This window comes from Carassius gibelio, chromosome B7 (genome assembly GCF_023724105.1).
Source record: "Carassius gibelio isolate Cgi1373 ecotype wild population from Czech Republic chromosome B7, carGib1.2-hapl.c, whole genome shotgun sequence".
Classification (NCBI taxonomy): Eukaryota; Metazoa; Chordata; class Actinopteri; order Cypriniformes; family Cyprinidae; genus Carassius; species Carassius gibelio.
Window position 1 is genome coordinate 5,516,262 of NC_068402.1, and position 19,977 is coordinate 5,536,238.

Here is a 19,977-nt window from a genome sequence, read left to right on the forward strand (position 1 = left end):
ATGATATGGGACCCACAGAAACTAAAGGTAAGTAAATGAGAATTATACACTTTTGAAATTTCAGATTTGACCTATGACCTTACATCAATCAACATTAGACTGCCATAAAAAAACAAAAAAACAAACGGGACATCAGGTAAAATGCAAAATTACCAAAGCGTGATGTTTTTACTTTAGAAAGAGGAACTTTGCCATATACATAGTAATGCATCTAATCCTGAGAGAGAGAGAGAGAGAGAGAGAGAGAGAGAGAGAGAGAGAGAGAGAGAGAGAGAGAGAAAGTACAATAATAATATAATTGTGTATAAATCAAACTTTGTTATACCGAGCCGTCATGTTACATATTTCTTAACTAAAGAGCTAGATTTATGACATGTCACACTGACCCGTTCAGCATTTAGGTGCTGAAAATGTTACTAGTTTTTAACAAGCTAAAGTGTGCAGGAAGTAATAGAGTTTTATATAGTACACATCAAGATCGCAGATGACACACATACACACACCTGTTGACTTGAGTCTTCCTTTTCCTGCCCTGAGAATTAACGACACATGGCATAAAGCCAAGACACAATCGCACAACAGTTGTGTTGTGTGCATAAAATCACAAGGTAAAAAAAAAGGTGTTTCGTACACACAAAAATCACTTTTTTTTTCATTTTAAAATACACAGAAAAAAAGAAAGAGATACAGCAGGAAACATTTATCAGCTTTGTTGTTAAGTTGATTTATTTGTGGTTTTGTTCAAACACGTCTGTGCACTGAAAGTAGACATGAAAAACCTTTTTATTCAACTTTATTAGTAGATAAGAGAAGTCAAATTTCACTCATCAAAAAGCACTTTAAAATTCAAAAGCATTTAGACTTTTTCTACTTGAGCTTAAAGAAGCAGAAAGACACTAGGCCTATTTTATCAGACCTCTGAGAAAGTCAAACAGCTCTGAGACGAGCGTAAATGTGTCTAACCAGCATAAGGATAAGAGAACAGAACAGCCTGTTTGGGCTCAAGCTTTAACTTCTCTAAGGAGACCATGCTGTCCACGGCTAGATTCACAGCATCTGTGGTGAGGCGGACCTGAGCCTGAGCCGGCAGGTCACTATTAGAGAGGTTCATGATTACAGAGGCATTTCCCCAGTTAATAGCAGTAAGGAAACGACTGCTCTGATCCCAGAGGCGGAGAAATGCTAATGAAGTGGCTGAACTGTAAAGGCTGACATATTCTCCGTGCAGAAGCGATCGCTCTTTTCCCCTCAGATCACTCAGTGTTTTGAAGAAGTTGCGAACTGCGATACGCTCCTCCTGCAGAGTCTGAATGAGTTGAAGACGGAAAGAGCGAGATTCAGTGTGCTGGTTTTAAATTTGTAATAAGTACGGCGATGAGATCATATCTACTTGTTATGAATAGTCATGTGAATAATCAAAATGCACCTTTGCTGTTGCATTCTTTTCTTCTGCTGGGTTTTCCAAGTCCCACATTATTTGAGGTTTTTCCTGTAAAGGAGGAATCTTAAGTCATCTGCGTTTTAGCAATAAGCTGGTAACTTGGTTAAATATACACAGTAGACTAAGACCTCAGAAGTACTCCCTTCTAACACTTAAAGCTTGATTTTATGCGTTGTTTAGGAAATGTGTCAGATGGCAATTCATAGCACAGTGCAAGGGGCTCTATGGCATATTAGCATAAACTGTCTTCTAAAATAAGTTTATATCTACTGCGATAGTTTGAAGTCTTTTTATAGTTAGCTACCTGAATAATAATCACATTAGCTTAATGACAGGGACATCTGAAGGTATTTAAGAGCTAAGAACTGGTCTAAGATCCTGAAACAGGCTCAATTTAAATACACATTATCAATAAACTTACAAGGCAGAAATACAAATGAAAGCAACCTTACAATCACTTATTCACCAGGACTGTTTGCCATTTGGAACTGAATTCAAAATTAATTTTAAATTATAATTCAGTTCATGAATTAAAAATGCGGATTTACAAAAAGGATAATTGAAGTAAAAAATAGAATATTTACTATTACTAAAGCCTAGAATGTTTAAAAATTGTTTAAAAGTTGGCATTAAATGAGAATTCACACTATTTTTCTAAATTAATGTTCTTGTAATTCTGAACAATTATTCTGAGGATCTTTCCTTTTTTGACCTTGTAATTCTTAAGTCACAATGTAAAATAAAAGACCAGCTACTTTTATTTCACTGCAACATTAGAACATTTGCTAAAAGTTTTTATAGGCCTTAAATATGGACTAATGGTGGATGGATGGATGGGTGGATAGATAGATAGATAGATAGATAGATAGATAGATAGATAGATAGATAGATAGATAGATAGATAGATAGATAGATAGATAGATAGATAGATAGATAGATAGATAGATAGATAGATCGGTGGGTGGGTGGATGGATGGATGGGTGGATAGATAGATAGATAGATAGATAGATAGATAGATAGATAGATAGATAGATAGATAGATAGATAGATAGATAGATAGATAGCTGGGTAGATAGATAGATAGATAGATAGATAGATAGATAGATAGATAGATAGATAGATAGATAGATAGATAGATAGATAGATAGATAGATAGATAGATAGATAGATAGATAGATAGATAGATAGATAGATAGATCGGTGGGTGGATGGATGGATGGGTGGATAGATAGATAGATAGATAGATAGATAGATAGATAGATAGATAGATAGATAGATAGATAGATAGATAGATAGATAGATAGATAGATAGATAGATAGATAGCTGGGTAGATAGATAGATAGATAGATAGATAGATAGATAGATAGATAGATAGATAGATAGATAGATAGATAGATAGATAGATAGATAGATAGATAGATAGATCGGTGGGTGGGTGGGTGGGTGGATGGGTGGATGGATAGATAGATAGATAGATAGATAGATAGATAGATAGATAGATAGATAGATAGATAGATAGATAGATAGATAGATAGATAGATAGATAGATAGATAGATAGATAGATAGATAGATAGATAGATATATAGCTGGGTAGATACATAGATAGATAGATAGATAGATAGATAGATAGATAGATAGATAGATAGATAGATAGATAGATAGATAGATAGATAGATAGATAGATAGATAGCTGGATAGATAGATAGATTTGATTTGATTTAATGCTGTACTCACCCCAGACTTCAGTCCGACCTCATCTCCAGCGCTGAACACAGGTGTGCCCGGGAGGGTGAACAGCAGCATCTGATACAGTCTTACAGGCGCTGCTTGAGATCTGGAAGCCAGAGAACCCAGAGTCCAGCCCAGACTCGTCTGCAGGTGACTGGGGTAGAGTTTCTTTTCTACACTAGTCTCAGGCGGATCCAGCAGTTCAGTCAGAAGCAGGTCAACACCTGAGCGGTTCAGCATGAGAGAGACATCATCCGCGGAGAGATTGGTGAAAGATCCCATCAGAGCTCTGCAAGTCACGAGGAGAAATAGATAGGCTCTTGAAAGCACATGAAAACAAACAGATAAAGTAGAAAGACTCTTGGCCTAACTAGAGGGAGCAAGCAGCAGTGCTCATTACCCCGTCTGGCCAGCAGGGGTCTCTATATCATTAAACAATTCAGCAGAATAGGAACTCACTAGTTCGTAGCACACGATTACAGATACGTACACTTGTTTGGTCTCCTCAGTTTTGTTGAATAGAGCTTGTGTAGATTGCCAGGACTTTGTTGTCATGATGTTTCTCAGGTCAGGCAAGAAAATACCACCAAATCCTTTTTTCAGCCAGTGTGTGCATGCATCCTGAATAAATAAATAACATCAATCGGTTTTCTGTACATCAATAAATGTAATTTATAAGATGTGCTGTTTTTCCAAGATAAGATTTTGTTTGGCTCGTTAATACTTCCTTTCTCATATATGTCTACTATCTTTTCATCCCTTTACAATTTCCTCTTTATTTAAATCAGCACTTACTTTTATTTTCTCAGCCACAGCGGTGACATTGTTGAACCAGACAGCAGTGTTATCATAGCTGGGTGTTAAATTCAGCACCATTGGGATACCTGCAAAAGAGAAAACAACAAATACCAAGAGAGAAAGAAAGCGAGAGCAGGGGAAAAAAAGGGTTGGGGAAATAAAAAAGATGTTTTATAATTAAGTTTGCACATGCTTAATATTTGTATTGTAATATCATTTCATTTCCATAAAATCTTCATCTGCAAAAAAAAAAAAAACCTATGCCAAAGCTTTAAAATAAACTAATGATGGAAAGCCTTCCTTAGAAGAACCATTCAGTCAAAGGTTCTTTAAAGAACCATGTCTATCTTACACTTTTATAATCTGAGAAACCTTTTTTCACCACAAAAAACTTTTGATTAACAGAAAGTTTCTTCTGATGTTAAAGGTCCTTTGTGGAACCATTTGGACAAAAAAAGGTTCTTCTATGGCATCGTGAACTCCTAGCTGGGTAAAAGGCCATTCAGGGTCAAAGGTCACCTTTTTTATGTGCTTGGTCCAGCAGAGATTTCAGATCATTCTCAGTGCCTACTGCAGATTTAACTGAAACCAGATCTAGTGTATCCAGCTGGTTTCCTTCCACAGTGTGAATCGGACCCAGAATAAGACCCTTCACATTCATGTGGCTCAGATAGTCCAGCTTTTCCTCCACTCCTACAGAGAATGAGAGAAAGAGAAGAGATTGCACTGATACCATCATGAACCCTCAGCGGTTTTACATTATGAAATAAAAACTTGAGCAGATATTTGACGTGTTTGACTAATCTGCAATGACTACAGTACTTTATAATTGTAATTCAAATAATAAAAAAATCCGGTCACACTTTATTTTAGGGTCCAATTCTCACTATTAACTAACCATTAACTATGACTTTTGCCTCAATTAACTCCTTATTTGCTGCTTATTAGTAGTTTATAAGGTAGTTGTTAAGTTTAGGGTATTGGGTAGGATTATGGATGTCATGCATTATATGTACTTTATAAGCACTAATAAACAGCCAATATGTTAATAATAGACATGCTAATAAGCAACTAGTTATTAGTGTGAATTGGACCCTAAACTAAAGTGTTACCAAAAATCCATTTACCTTTCAGTCCCTTTTCAGAGAAGGCATTCACGTCAGATATCTGGTAAAGGGGACCTTCGTTCCACCAGTTCATCTCAGGAATGGGTTTACAGCGTGGGGCCTGTACTATGATGACTATTGCTCCAGCTAACATCCCAACCCAGCCGAGCAGGAACAAACCCAGCAAAGCCCTACGTGTCTGAACCCACCTGCAGAAAATATGCAAATCTATACAGTATGAGACAAACTGACTGTCAAATGTTTCGATTTAATTTCATAATCCTCGTGTAGGTTGCCTACCCAGCAGTATTGGTGATTTTCATTAACTCATCCTTGGAGAGGCCAGTATACTTCACTTCAGCGTTCTCTGGGACGGTGACCTTCACGCAGCCATTTTTTTGAGTTTCTCGGTTCATTAGCTGTTTTTCCTGATCCACCTCATTCAGTTCTACGTCCTTCATTTCTCTTTATGTACAGAAGGCTTTTTAAAATACTGGATTAAAACAGCAAAATCTAGTTTAAAAAAAAAATCTGGAAACATATGGTTTATGGTTAAAAAGATTATAGCATAGATTGCCATAAAAGTTATAAAGAGACCACTTTTTTAAAAAAGAATACAAAGATGCAACCTAAAATGATCGTAAACCCAAGGTCACAAATAGCTACTGCTGTCATAGTAAAAGTATTAACTAAGTTAAACAGTAGCTTGATTTACATATATATATATATATATATATATATATATAATAAAACTTTAATTAAGAATAAATCAATAATTCAAAAACAAAATTATCTAAAGAATGCACATTTAAATACCTGTCCAGAGTGGAGGCGTCCTCTGTGCTGTCGGGCAGAAAATAGAGTACAGTATGGTGGTCAGTTCACTTTTATGAAAAGGACTTCATCTATTCCCGCCCCTAACAGCCAACATACAAACAGCACAGGAGGAGTACAGTAGAGAAAGTCATAGATTTCTTCATCTAAACAAAATAAATCATCATGCTTGATACCTTTTACTGTCACTAAATTCTTCAATGCTTTTACCTTTTTATGCATGTGTAGAAAATCAAAAAAATCAAAATGTCATATTTTTACATATCAGCATATAGTTTTTATAAAGTATACAGAGTATTTAGGCTATGTTTAATCAAAATGACAATTGAAAAGCACTTTTGTAATAAAAACGACTGCAGAATAACTACAAAAGTCACGGTGCAAACCTATTCCCACAAAAACTTGCTTTCAATGCACTCAACACCCAAGATAGAACCAGACACAGAGCTGTTTTTTTTTTTTCTGTTACAGGAAGGTGTAACCAACACAACTGTAAAGCTCTCAAAACGATCTCAAAGACCATGCATGCCTTTCTGTCTCCTTCCCTCAGTTTAAGATGAACAATAGCAGCCGAGGGGAAGAGGAAGAGTCTGAAGAGAGTGGTTTGTTTTCTCTGCGCTCTGCATGAGGTCCTGGGGTTCACAGATGCTCTGCAGGGGTCTGGGTGGACCTTTCTAAGCCTGTCTGATCCTGCTCTCCACAAACTCTTTCAAAGACATGAAAAAAATATGACAGACCACAACCAGATGGAACTGGTTTTATCTATTTTTTCCCCAAGCGTGTTTATTGTTACAGTTGGGAGGCTTGAGGAGCCAGGGTTGTCTTGTTTGAGAAGATGTAGAATTGATCTTCATTCCAATGCAGGTTTTCTGTTAAGTACTGTAAGAACTGTGTGTGCTTGAATCATGTTTTTGGAGACAATTTTAATTCCTCACAAAAATTTTGCATGAAGAGTTTTAAAAATAACAATTTTCTTGGTGTGAAGAGCATTTAAAAACATAAATGTCCTTTTTCTGTAAAACTTATTTTGTCTTTTGTGTATTGCAAAGGTTCCATGGATGTTGAGGAATCTACATGGAACCATCGAAGAAAAAAAACCTTTATTTTTATGAGTGTTGTATGAATCATGATGTAATATGATAGTGAAAAAGGCATGAAATAGTCATTAATATTTTTGCATTGTTAAAAAAAAGGTTGCTGATTTGTAAAAACTAACTTGAACGTATAAACGTTTTTTATTTGGCTGATTAATGTGCAAAATATAATTATGGGATTGCATGTTGAGGACATAAAGTGCCCTCTAGTGGCAGTTTGTGAATTAGCTGACCACCTAGAACCTTTCCACCATATTTTGTGAGAAACACACTCTCTCTTTCTATATTTTGATTGTTTAATGAATACAACTTTTAAAAGAAGAACTTTTTTGTAACAATATTCAATAAGTTTTTACTATCAGTTTTGATTGATTTAATGCACTGATTTTATTTAATACTTAATTGCTAAATAATAATATTAATTTCTTTCCAATAGTTTGACTCTTTATAGGTTAAAATGCTTCTAGTTTTTTTCCTGCTTTAGGATCAGGAATTGTGTCCTTCCTTAAACAACAAATATTTGCATGTGCATCTCAATAAATTAGAATGTTGTGGGAGAGTTCATTTATTTTAGTAAATGAAATAAACTAGAATACTTCATAAGACCAATAACATTTTTTACACATTTTTCAGTGAATTGTTGGCCTTCTGGAAAGTATGTTAATTTACTGTACATGTGCTCAATACTTGGTAGGGTCTCCTTTTGCTTTAATTACTGCCTCAATTCAGCGTGGTATGGAGGTGATCAGTTTGTGGCTCTGCTGAGGTGGTCTGGAAGCCCAGGTTTATTTGACAGTGGCCTTCAGCTCATCTGCATTTATTGGTCTCTTGGTTCTCATTTTCCTCTTGACAATACCTCATAGATTCTCTCTGGGTTCAGGTCTGGTGAGTTTGCTGGCCAGCCAAGCACACTAACACCATCATTTAACCAACTTTTGGTGCTTTTTTGCAGTGTGGGCAGGTGCCAAATCCTGCTGGAAAATGAAATCAGCATCTTCAAAAAGCTGATCAGCAGGAGGGAAGCATGAAATGCTCCAAGATTTCTTTGTAAACAGGTGCAGTGACTTTAGTATCCAAAAAACACAATGGACCAACACCAACAGATGACACTGACCCCAAATCATCACAGACTGTGGAAACTTAACACTGGACTTCAAGCAACTTGAGCTATGAGCTTCTCCACCCTTCCTCCAGACTCTAGGACCTTGGTTTCCAAATGAAATACAAAACTTGCTCTCGTCTGAAAAGAGGACTTTGGACCACTGGGCAACAGTCCAGTTGTTCTTCTCTTAGCCCAGTTAAGACACCTCTGACGTTGTCTGTGGTTCAGGAGTGGCTTAAGAGGAATACGACAACTTTAGCCAAATCCCTTGACACATCTGTATGCCTTGACTCCAGCCTCAGTCCATTTCTGGTGAAGTTCACTCAAATTCTTGAATCGATTTCGCTTGACAATCCTCATAAGGCTGTGGTTCTTTCGGTTTGTTGTGCATCTTTTTCCATCCACTCAACTTTCTGTTAACATGCTTGGATACAGCACTCTGTGAACAGTCAGCTTCTTTGTCAATGAATGTTTGTGGCTTACCCTCCTTGTGAAGGGTGTCAATGATTGTCTTCTGGACATCTGTCAGATCAGCAGTCTTCCCCATGATTGTGTAGAATAGTGAACCAAACTGAGAGACCATTCTGAAGGCTCAGGAAACCTTTGCAGATGTTTTGACTTGAGTTGATTTGCTGATTGGCATGTCACCATATTCTAATTTGTTGAGATAGTGAATTGGTGGGCTTTTGTTAAATGTGAGCCAAAATCATTACAATTAAAAGAACCAAAGATTTCAGTATGTGTGCATTGAATTTATTTAATACATGAGTTTCACAATTTGAGTTGAACTACTGAAATAAATTAACTTTTCCACAACATATAGTTTGAGATGCACCTATAAATTAATTCAAGAGGGAACAATTTTCTTTTGATGTACTATAGGCATTAACTCCACCAGTGCATAAAGCAGATACAATTTCACACAAAACATACCTTCAGTAGCAATTTTATTTTTTATTATAACAGGGGCATACGATTCACATGTCTCTATATGGAAATCAACTTCTGTCCTACACCATCCATGACAACTATTTCATATAGCTTTAAAGTAAGTGCTCCTAAAAGTATCTTTATTAGAGAATACAATTAAAACTATAAACTCTTCCACTCAAAAGACAAGTATTTCCAAACCTGTGCACAGTGTTGAAACTCAGAGACATTAAGAACTGTCTGTGTCCATGTGTCTAGCCAGGAAAAGCATAAGACAACAGAACAGCTTGTTTGGGCCCAAGCTCTAACTTCTCTACTGAAACCTTACTATCCACAGCTAGATTCTCTGTATCTGTGGAAGCACGGACTCGAGCCTCAGCCGGCAGGTCGCTATTGGCCAGTGTCATGGTAACTTTGTCATCTCCCCAGTTTAAGGCCACCAGGAAGCGTTCGCTCTGGTCCCAGAGGCGGAGAAATGCTAATGAGGTGGGTGAACTGTGAAGACTGATATATTCTCCATGCAGAAGAGATCGCTCTTTGCCTTTCAGATCACTGAGTGCTTTAAAGAAGTCACGCACTGCGGTATGTTCCCCCTGTACAGTCGGAGTCAAAAGAACAAAAAATAGAAACAGAGTGCATGTGCGTTTAAAATGTGACCCTGGACCACAAACCAGTCTTAAGTCAATGGGGTATATTTTTATCAATAGCCAAAGAAATTGTATGGGTCAAAATTATTGATTTTTCTAAAGTAAAGATCATGTTCCATGAAGATATTTAGTAAAGTACCTACCATTAATATATCTAAACGTAATTTTTGATTAGCAATATGCATTGCCAAAAATTCATTAGGACAAATTCAAAAGGTGATTTTCTCAGTATTTAGATTTTTTTTTGCACCCTTAGATTCCAGATTTTCAAACAGTTGTATCTCGGTCAGATATTGTTTGATCCTAACAAACCATACATCAATGTGCAATTTCTTCTAGAGTGATAGATAAATAAATAAATAAATATATATATATATTTGAATATACTTTAAAAAAAAAATTATTCCTGTGATGCAAAGCTGAATTTTCAGCATCATTACTCATTACTGTCACATGTAACATCCAGTCGATCACATGACCATTTAGAAATCATTATAATATTCTGATTTATTATGAGTGTTGGAAACAGTTCTGCTGTCTAATATATTTGATGAATAAAAGGTTAAAAAGAACTGCATTTATTCAAAGAAAATAAAAAATTCTAATAATATATTTTCTTTACTATCACTTTTTATCAATTTAACACATCCTTGCTGAATTAAAGTATTGATTTTAATAAAAAAAAGAAAGAAAAAAAATGACTGACACCAAATTACTGACCAGTAGTATATATAGTTATTACAAAATATTTATATTTTAAAAACATAGCTTCTTTTTTTATTATTCATCAAAGTATACTAAAAAAGTATCACATGTTCTGAAAAAATATTAAGCAGCAGAACTGTTTCCAACTTTGATAATGCATCATCATATTAGAATGATTTCTAAAGGATCATGTTATAATGATCCTAAAAATTCAGCTTTGCATCACAGAAATAAATGATCATTTAAAATATAATAAATTTAAAAACAATTATTTAAAATTGTAATAATATAGCACAATATTATATTTTTGTCTGTATTTTTCATCAAATAAATGCAGGCTTGATGAGCATATATATATATATATATATATATATATATATATATATATATATATATATAGCAATGTGAAAATGTGAGAATGAAAATGTACCTTTGCTGTTGCATTGTCATCATCTGCTTGACTTTCCAACTCCCACATTGCTTCAAGTTTCTCCTGAATAGGTGATGTTATGTCAGCTTACAAATTTATTGACATCTTAATTTTCTTTTTAATTGCTGTACTCACCCCAGCCTTCAGTCCGACCTCATCTCCAGCGCTGAACACAGGTGTGCCCGGGAGGGTGAACAGCAGCATCTGAAAGAGTCTTACAGGCGCTGCTTGAGATCTGGAAGCCAGAGAACCCAGAGTCCGTCCGCTCAGACTCCACCCCAGACTCGTCTGCAGGTGACCAGCGTAGAGTATCTGTATCACCTGGGCCTGTCTTATGCCGGACTCAGCCGGATCAGGCAGTCCAGTCAGGAGCAGGTCAACACTGGAGTGGTTCAGCAGATAAGAGACATCGAGCGCGGAGAGACCTTTGACTGATCCCATCAGAGCTCTGAAAGTCACGAGGAGAAAGAGATTGAGAAGCAAACATTTGCATTCACTAGCTGTGGTCAGGACTTCAATCTGGCCACCATGTGTCTCCGGACTACTAAACAAATGTCCACTATCTACCTCCCCATACCTTTTTTTGGTCCCATCAGTTTTGTTGAATATTTCTTGAACAGACGGCCAGGCTTCTGTGTTTGCAATGTCTTTCAGTTGAGATAGGAAGATGCCGTCAACCCCCTTATTGAGCCAGTATACACAAGCTTCCTACAAAAACACATAGATTGGAACAAATCAATCATTTAAGCACTGATTAATAAAAAAAGTTATTTCTTACTTTGGCCCCATCTCTAAATCGTTTCATCTTTTCTTTCATTAACTGACCTTCAATATATCAGCACTTACTTTGAGTTGCTCTGCAACAGAAGCAGCATTGTTGAACCAGGCTGAAACTCCCTCATAATTGGGTGTTAGATCCAGCACTATGGAGATACCTGAAGAGAGAGAGGAAAACATGTAGAAAGAGGGGGAAAGGCAGAGGGGAGAGTCAACAAACCAGAAGGCTGTTAAATGATCTTTCTGCAGTTTATCTTTCCTGAAAAAAACTAAAGCCTAATGTTTGCCTTGTATGAAACCTTTATTTAAAGGCATATGGCTTTATTTACTGGAAACCACAAGGATGTTCCTGCTAAACTAACACACTGAATCAGCCAAAGTTGCTAAAGGTATATAATGAATACAATATGTGCCATAAAATAGTTTGTGAGGTGAGGTTTTATAGGATATTTTAGTTGGTTTTTGATATACTTTAAATTATATGTAATGAAATAGATTAAAAAAAAATTATGCCATGTATTCACTAAAGGAAAAAAAGGCAATTTCAGACAGCCTTCCCCTAAAACAGAGCAACTGTAGCGTAACGATACGGTCTATCCAGTGACCCATTTCGTAATTTCAAAATAGGTCACTGGATATGTTGACAGGGTTGATGTTTTCTTTTGAAAGCCTTAAAAACAACCAAGCAAATTCACCTTTTCTATGTGCTCGTTCCATCAGAGAAATCAGCTGGCTCTCAGAGCCAAATTCAGGGTTAATGGACGTTAGTTCCAGTGTGCTGGACTGGTCTGCTTGCACAGTGTGTATCGGACCCAAAACAAGCCCCTTCACCTTCATCTGGTTCAGATAGTCCAGCTTCTCCTCCACTCCTACAAACAAAATAAAAGACAAAGGGTTAACGACAAGAGTTAATCAAGTGAATGAGAGATCATCATCACTGCTTCCTTCTTCTCCAGCCACAGCGTTCAGGACGCTCGTTTAATCATTAATCTGCTTTGATTGTTTAACCACAGTAGTGTGCGTGCACACCTGAAGATATCAGGGTTAAAGGTCACTGTACTTGATAATCTTAATCTATAATGTAGATTGTGTACAGTATTTGTGTGAGAGTGCAAACACTTGTGCAATATCCTAACTACAAACTCAGCCAGAAGTTGTGATAAGAGCAGAGAGTGATGAGAGGGAAGAATCTTGCCTAGATCAGCACATGCTTCCTCACATGAGCGAGTCACAAGACAGCCAGGGCTATGTCACCCTTCTGATATTTTTCCTAGGGTTCTCCTAATATAGTGAAGAGCTAAAATATTGAGAAATTTGATCACGTATGTAAAAGCTGGGAGATGCTGGCAAGAGGTTTCCCCGTTTTGGTTTCAATGATTACCACAAATATAAGCAATCACCTTTCAGTCCATTTTCAGAGAAGGCATTCACGTCAGATATCTGGTACAGGGGACCTTCGTTCCACCAGTTCATCTCAGGAATGGGTTTACAGCGTGGGGCCTGTACTATGATGACTATTGCTCCAGCTAACATCCCAACCCAGCCGAGCCAGAACAAAACCAGCAAGACCCAACGAGTACGAACCCACCTGCAAATATACACATATATATATTAGACAGACAGACAGACAGACAGACTGACAGACAGACAGACAGACTGACTGACAGACAGACAGCCAGACAGACAGCCAGACAGACAGACAGCCAGACAGACAGACAGCCAGACAGACAGCCAGACAGACAGACAGCCAGACAGACAGACAGACAGACAGACAGACAGATATCGTACCCGGCTGTACCGGCGACTTTCATTAACTCCTCTTTGGAGAGGCCAGTAAATTTGACTTCGGTGTCCTCCGGCACTTTAACCTTTACGCAGCCGTTTTTCTCGGTGCCTGACGGAGTTTCTCCGGTCATCGGCTGTTTTTCCTGATCCATCTCGTTCAGTTCTACCTCCTTCATTTCGTATTCTTTTTTCATGCTTGACGGTAGTTTCAGTGCTGACTGTTAAAAAGAAAATTATTCATCATCATAAAAAAAAAAAAAAAAAAATTACAGAAATTAATTTTAGGCTAAATGTAGTCCTAAATAACAATAACTTGTTTAAAAATGTATTTAATTTTTTTAATTTGCTTGCAGAAGATGTTCCTTTATTTATTTATTTTTTTAAATAGCAAGAATTGTGTTTTTAATTCTAAACACTATAGAATAATCTTCAATGAATGTAAGAACGAGACAAAGGCTACCTGAAAAAGAAGAAGCTTCCGTTTCAGTCAGGATTCCTGCTGTTTAACTCCTCAGAGGCTGTTTCTGACGGTCGATCGTGTTTTTATAGCGCAGACACCACTTTTGCATCCGCCCATCTAAAGGAGGAACTCCAATTGTACTTTGACACCGATAAGACTACTTTTTACTGATACTGACTTCTGCAATGTCATCAAATAATGCTCGTTTTAATAGACTGGGTTTACTTAATGCTCGAGAAGTTACATTATAATCACTACTGTACTTGCAATGCAGTCGGAGTTGCTGAAGAGTTTCCACCTTAAACGGACCCCCTCCAAATCCTGAGCGCATTATTGAGCCTGAGTTCACTTGAGTGAGCTGGAATTCATTCCGCAAACATGCACGAGCCCTCCTTGATGAAAAACACGAGTAAAGGGGGAAAAATGTGCTTTCTGATACAGTCAGGCACGAGTCTTGAGATTGTTGCTGATTGATCAACAGATTGTAAAGTGCTCGACTGAATAGAAAACATCGTGTTGCACTGTAACAAAAGTGTTAGCACACAGAATAAATCATTTTATCAAGGTTGCCGTTGATAAGATACATTTACAGTAAAGATCTATTAAAGTGACCAATCCTTTTTATTCTTTTCACAATCTTTAAAAAAATTCAGATAATCAAGAAGTGTATTTCATAGGGAAATATATATGTAAAAAAACAAACACACAAACAAGCTTTTAATTTTACTTCTTAAAAAAAAGCCACAGGCTAAAGCCACATATAAGCACATGATGGTTTGTTTTATTTTAATGTACATTTAAACACAAAGGTTTTATTTCATGTATCACTTTTGTCCTTTGATACTTTCCCTGTTGTTTGCTTGACCAACATTGTGCTATAAAGTGCAGTCACAATTTCTTTATGTCTTTAAATGCTGTGTTTCTTTATGCAGCAAACACTACACTTCCAACAACTTGCTTCCCTCTTTAGTCCTCAATTAAAATTTTTCAGAAAATCTGTTTGTTGTCAACACTTTCCTTAATGCTTCATTTTAGTTCAGAAAACAAATACTCTAAAAAATACTTATGACAAAGACCTGTTTGTGGTTTTTTTGCCGCGACTCTCTCCCACCGACTAATGTTCACTTTCCCTCTCAGCCCACCAAGAGAACAATGTGTGAGTGTTTTTCCCATGTGACAGAACAGTATGTTGGCCCCCTCTGCTTCACAGTGAGGAGAATTTCAAACAGTCCCGGGGCAACAGGGTCACAAGGATTACCAATAACTCTCTCCTCTGGGAAACCGTCTTCATCGAGCCCAGATTTAAGGCATCCGGCATGTTCCATCCAAAGACGTTTTTTCTTATGCACACTAAGTTTGCATTTATTTTAACAAAAATACAGTAAAAACAATACGAATGTAAAATGTAATTTATTCCTGTAGTAAAGCTACATGTATTACTTCAGTCTTCAGTGTCACAAGATCCTTCCAAAATCATTCTAGTAGTTGAAAATATGGTTCGTTTTTTACGTTTTTTTTTTTTTTTAGAATTCTATGAGGAATAGAATGTTAAAAGGAACAGCATTTATTAGATATATAAATCTTTTATTACATTATAAAGGTTTTTATTGTAACTTTTGTGTCCTTGCTTAATAAATAAGTGTTATTAAAACAATGTTTTTACTTTTGTGAAAAGTATAAAGTATTAAACCATTCTTTCTATCTCTATATTCTCTAAATAAACAAGGAACAAAAGGTTAAGACTTAAAAAAAATCTAACTCTCTTTTTTTAATTGTTTTACATTTAATGTAATTTTTATGCATTAAAAAAAGTTGATATTCAACTAAAGCAGTTCAAACATTTCTGACCCTTTTTATTTAAATAAATACTTTTGTAGAATGCAGGGTTTATAGAGATGATAATGTGAGTGAAATGGCCGCATGTACATCACAGTTCATGGTGGTATCAATCCTAAATTTAGATAAAAAAAAAAGAAAGGACATTTTCGGGTAGTGGATTCAGTTCTTCTGCAGGTGAGCCGGGGTGAATGCTAAAGGCAAGAGGTCTCTGAGACTGGTCTTCCTATAGGTGCCATCTGGCTTAGTGAGGTAAACATCCCATTCTGTGCCAAACTAAAAAAAAAGAGCAAGTGACATGCATATAAAAAAACGGAGACAAATGAAAAGTAATAACTGACACATGTGATAAAATATGAGTGAAGCCGTACCTCCATTAATACCTGTCGACAAGCACCGCAGGGTCCCACAAAACTATCTTTGATATCACTGTCGGAGAAATCAAAAGGATTCTTTAACATACTGAATATGTTTTCGGTTCAGTAAACCAGCTTGTGTTAGGAATATATATATATATATATATATATATATATATATATATATATATATATATATATATATATATATATATATATATATATATATGTTATACCATGTGACCGCTATGGCTGTAAATCTTCGGTATCCTTTTGCGACCGCTCTCTGTATCGCAGTTCTCTCCGCACACACAGTAAGGCCATAGGAGGCATTCTCAACATTGCATCCTACAAGATAGAGTGGTTAAGAACACTTTAACAGCATAAGATGATAAAGAGCTGACTACATGGCAGATTAAATGCTGTGGAATCACATTGCTTCAGTCAAAACTGAAACAAGCGGGTGCATCCGCCTACCAGTGATAATGGCGCCCCCTGTCGTCAGAATTGCAGCACCGACTGGAAACCCACTGTACGGACAGTAAGCCATTTCTCGTGCCTGCAAGCATTTTGCCACTAGCTCCGCAACTTAACCACAAAAGTTGAGGACAAAGCAAAAAATAAATAAAAAAATAAAAAAGCGCATCAATACACAACTATGATAACACTGACACGCTTTTGTAATTACAGAAATGCATGTCATACTGCAAAACTATGAGGTTATGTTTAAACATTAAGCATTAGGGGTTCAGAGAGCAAAGTCCCAATAATAGGCCGCTAAGCTCAAGTAACCTGCACACGCCAAACATATCAACTACGTTAGCTAACGTGCATTGAATGCAAAAATAGTTTGTTTACACGTAACGTTATTGGATTAAATGTGTACCTACCAGCCATAACAAATAGCCGACTTTATGAAATGGACTAGATATAATCTTTCTGACGGCGTATTTTCAAAACATTACGCAGTTTTGTGAACAGTTGTTGTTGATGCCTCGCCAGGAATAATGACATTTCTGGGACGGGTGCTGTGACGGGACAACTGACCGACCGAACAAGTGTTGTGGGCGGGGCAAACATCCACCAACCTCATGAATTATTCAAAATACACGTTTTTTTTTCTACTCCTTTTGAATAATTTAGCACGTTTTTTTAATCGGTGTATTTTGATATACACAACTTTTCACAATAACATATATACTGAAAAACGATATATCTAATATTTCAAAACAAATACAAATAAATAAATAAGATGCTGTTAACAGATCTCAAGAAATATTTGATTAATAAATAATTATATTCTAATGAATAAAGGAAGGTTTATTATTTCAAATTTATTTTCAGTAGTTTAAAAACATCAAGAATTTTACTGATTAAACAACCACTGAAAGCGCTTGTAACAAACGTATATAATAAGATCACACAATACAGCACAATTTCAAAGCATTACTGGAAGTTATCTACAAGTCTGCAGCTAAATTTTAACATATAGGTTTCTACTGGTGAACAACATAGTTCTACGAGTCAAAGTGAAATACAAAGCAAAAAGAGACAGCATGAACACACAAAGAAAGCCTAGATTGTTAATCCAAAATGCAAACAGATACAGGGTTTTGTGACAGTGGTCTCCAGTGCTGGTGGGAACATAGTTGGGAGGATATATGGAGTAAATCCAGTGGGTACCTGAAAGAACAGCATGAGACCACCATTGTAGTTTCAATATTATTTATAAATACATAAATATGAATACAAATATGTTGACGATAGGCTGACGATAACCTTGTCCTTTATTATCAGTAATTTAACATCTCTATCTCTCACCAGCAACGAACCAGCACACAATGAATATGTAGAGCGTAAAGCTGAAAGCACTGCAGAAGCGAACCAGCAGAGAGTCGTCCAAAGTGTCCCTCAGGTACATGACCAACAGTGAAAGCAGACCAGTCAATCCAATCACAGTCACATAGATGGGGAGGTTTGGCTGGACAGGGCACTCATGCAAATGGATCACTCCTAGAAACATTTATCCGAACAGCCACATGACAGAGTGAAAAGCATGCTTCCAATGGTGTGTTAAAGCTTCTCATATTCTTGACATGCAATTATTAGTTAAAAGCATTTAAAGTGCTCCAGATTGTGATTACACTAATCATCTCATCAATATTTTACACGGTAAACAAAAACGTCTCTTTACTGTACCTAATCCAGTAGCTGTTAATAAAATCATCCATGCAATCATGTTAATCATCACTGGAACAAAGAAAAAAAAGGATCTGTATCTTTTTTAATGTAGTTGATTATTTATTGGGAGAAAACTAATTCTTAATATTCTCACCAATGAAAGATTTTTTGGCAGCCGTCTCAATAGTCTCCATCTTCAACGATTTCTTAAAAAGTCCATGAAAACGTGAATTCTCTCTTATTCATTTGTCTCATAGACTTACAAACATGAGGAGGGTCCCTAAAATCAGCTTGCGTTATGAAGAACTGAACAGTCTATATTCATGTTAAACCGGATAGAGCTGCTCTGAGTCAACCAGTAGGTTTTTTTTTACATTTCTGTGGTCATCAGTAGCATTAAAACACTTCCTTTGGTGTAATGTTGAGAAACTGTTATTGCAAACCCAAACTGAAAAATAACAACTACCTTTTTGCCTTTAAATAAACATTTTCAGTTAACCATCATACACAATTACCTTGCCGTCCGGGCCTTGATTTTGAACAATGTAATATTTCACTATACAGATCACATCAGATCAACTCACCCTAAAAGTGTGCTTTTCTGTAGTCCTATAGTGGTAGAAAACATGATATATAATGTCAAGCACATGGATTTGATTCTTAAGGCACATATTAATAAAATGTATGATTGAATTGCGATTTTAATAAAAGCAACTGCTAAATATAAAATCATGGTACATTGTGAAACTTTCTGTATTTGTGGCTGAGAGTTTTAAACCAATGACTGAGATCTTTGACAAGTATTTTGTACACATATAAAAAGCACCATAAATCCACTACGAAGCAGCAAAAGAGCCAGACAGTTGTAACAGACTGTATTCAACCAGAATGCAAAGAGATACACAGTTTTGTTGAAGTAGTTCTCTTCATTTGTTGGGTCATAACTGGAAGAATGTATTGAATTTATCCAGACACTCCCTGCAATACACAGAGAAAACATTTTAGTTGAGTTAAATATTCCTCTGATATCTGTGAAATTTAAACAACAATAGAAATGTTCAACATTTGTATTTTTTGCAAATATTTTTCACATTTAGTTTAAAGGGTAAGTTCACCAATTCAAGTTCAACCAGCTTTGTATTGATACAATGTAGTAGTAAATGGACAAAGTGCATTATTTTTCAATAAAATGCTGCACCGAGATATTCATCTTCTGGACTTTTGTGAAAACTACAGATTGTACTTCTGCATTTTTGCTCTCCTTGGTCATGTGATCGAGCCTGATGCATTATGGGTATTGAAGTTTTCCTACACTCTTAAAATATATGTAATAATAGGGCACAATATCCTCTATAATTTGAAGGAATTTTTCCATATTTATCTTTTACTGGTGTTTTGTCAGTATTTAGAATTTTACACTTCATTGCATTGTATTTTAGTTTTAATAGAAATGCCGTAAAATTAATGGGTAATGAGCTTCCAATACTTTTTCTGCTTTTTTACGGATTTAATTTTCTATTTTCACTTCAGCCCTTTTTCTCTGTTTTCTCTAATGTAACAAAAAGTAAAAAAAGTGTTTCTATTGCATAGACAGTCAACTTTTATTAAAGCCTCATCTTGCAGGTGCATGGTGAATTATGACTTTACAGCCCCACATTCTTCAGCCTGTCACAACATGCTTCAACTTTAACTTTTTACATGCAGAGAACGTTTAACCTTCTTTTGCGTATTTCTCCACTAATGTTTCTATAAGATATCTTCACC

General features: G+C 36.1%; 3 protein-coding genes across 8 annotated transcripts; all 3 read right to left on the reverse strand.

Moving 5' to 3' along the window:
- Nucleotides 1-708: 708 nt before the first annotated feature.
- On the reverse strand, nucleotides 709-6,140 carry LOC127962106 (4F2 cell-surface antigen heavy chain-like). 3 transcript variants are annotated; one of them, XM_052561575.1, is made up of 9 exons: nucleotides 5,893-6,140; nucleotides 5,377-5,541; nucleotides 5,098-5,285; nucleotides 4,490-4,663; nucleotides 3,968-4,056; nucleotides 3,663-3,793; nucleotides 3,179-3,461; nucleotides 1,427-1,489; nucleotides 709-1,306 (listed from the first exon to the last, which is right to left on the reverse strand). In XM_052561575.1, exons 2-9 carry the CDS (start codon nucleotides 5,535-5,537, stop codon nucleotides 959-961), a joined length of 1,437 nt encoding a protein of 478 aa, XP_052417535.1. In that variant the 5' UTR covers nucleotides 5,538-5,541; nucleotides 5,893-6,140; the 3' UTR covers nucleotides 709-958. The 3 variants fall into 3 exon arrangements, with proteins under 3 accessions (XP_052417535.1, XP_052417534.1, XP_052417533.1); XM_052561574.1 differs by having other exon boundaries at nucleotides 5,377-5,569; XM_052561573.1 differs by having other exon boundaries at nucleotides 5,377-5,607.
- Nucleotides 6,141-9,040: 2,900 nt separating this feature from the next.
- Nucleotides 9,041-14,006, reverse strand: LOC127962105 (4F2 cell-surface antigen heavy chain-like). Its single transcript, XM_052561572.1, has 9 exons — nucleotides 13,841-14,006; nucleotides 13,384-13,598; nucleotides 12,996-13,183; nucleotides 12,291-12,464; nucleotides 11,665-11,753; nucleotides 11,396-11,526; nucleotides 10,954-11,266; nucleotides 10,819-10,881; nucleotides 9,041-9,629 (listed from the first exon to the last, which is right to left on the reverse strand). Exons 2-9 carry the CDS (start codon nucleotides 13,572-13,574, stop codon nucleotides 9,291-9,293), a joined length of 1,488 nt encoding a protein of 495 aa, XP_052417532.1. The 5' UTR covers nucleotides 13,575-13,598; nucleotides 13,841-14,006; the 3' UTR covers nucleotides 9,041-9,290.
- Nucleotides 14,007-15,672: 1,666 nt separating this feature from the next.
- On the reverse strand, nucleotides 15,673-18,570 carry zgc:103586. Of its 4 annotated transcripts, XM_052560044.1 has the most exons (8): nucleotides 18,368-18,557; nucleotides 18,232-18,282; nucleotides 17,854-18,045; nucleotides 16,923-17,715; nucleotides 16,510-16,620; nucleotides 16,269-16,380; nucleotides 16,048-16,105; nucleotides 15,673-15,952 (listed from the first exon to the last, which is right to left on the reverse strand). In XM_052560044.1, exons 4-8 carry the CDS (start codon nucleotides 16,927-16,929, stop codon nucleotides 15,839-15,841), a joined length of 402 nt encoding a protein of 133 aa, XP_052416004.1. In that variant the 5' UTR covers nucleotides 16,930-17,715; nucleotides 17,854-18,045; nucleotides 18,232-18,282; nucleotides 18,368-18,557; the 3' UTR covers nucleotides 15,673-15,838. The 4 variants fall into 4 exon arrangements, with proteins under 4 accessions (XP_052416004.1, XP_052416002.1, XP_052416001.1 ...); XM_052560042.1 differs by lacking the exons at nucleotides 15,673-15,952; nucleotides 16,048-16,105; nucleotides 16,269-16,380; nucleotides 16,510-16,620 and having other exon boundaries at nucleotides 17,352-17,715; nucleotides 18,232-18,243; nucleotides 18,368-18,570; XM_052560041.1 differs by lacking the exons at nucleotides 15,673-15,952; nucleotides 16,048-16,105; nucleotides 16,269-16,380; nucleotides 16,510-16,620 and having other exon boundaries at nucleotides 17,352-17,715; nucleotides 18,368-18,564.
- Between the last annotated feature and the right edge of the window lie 1,407 nt (nucleotides 18,571-19,977).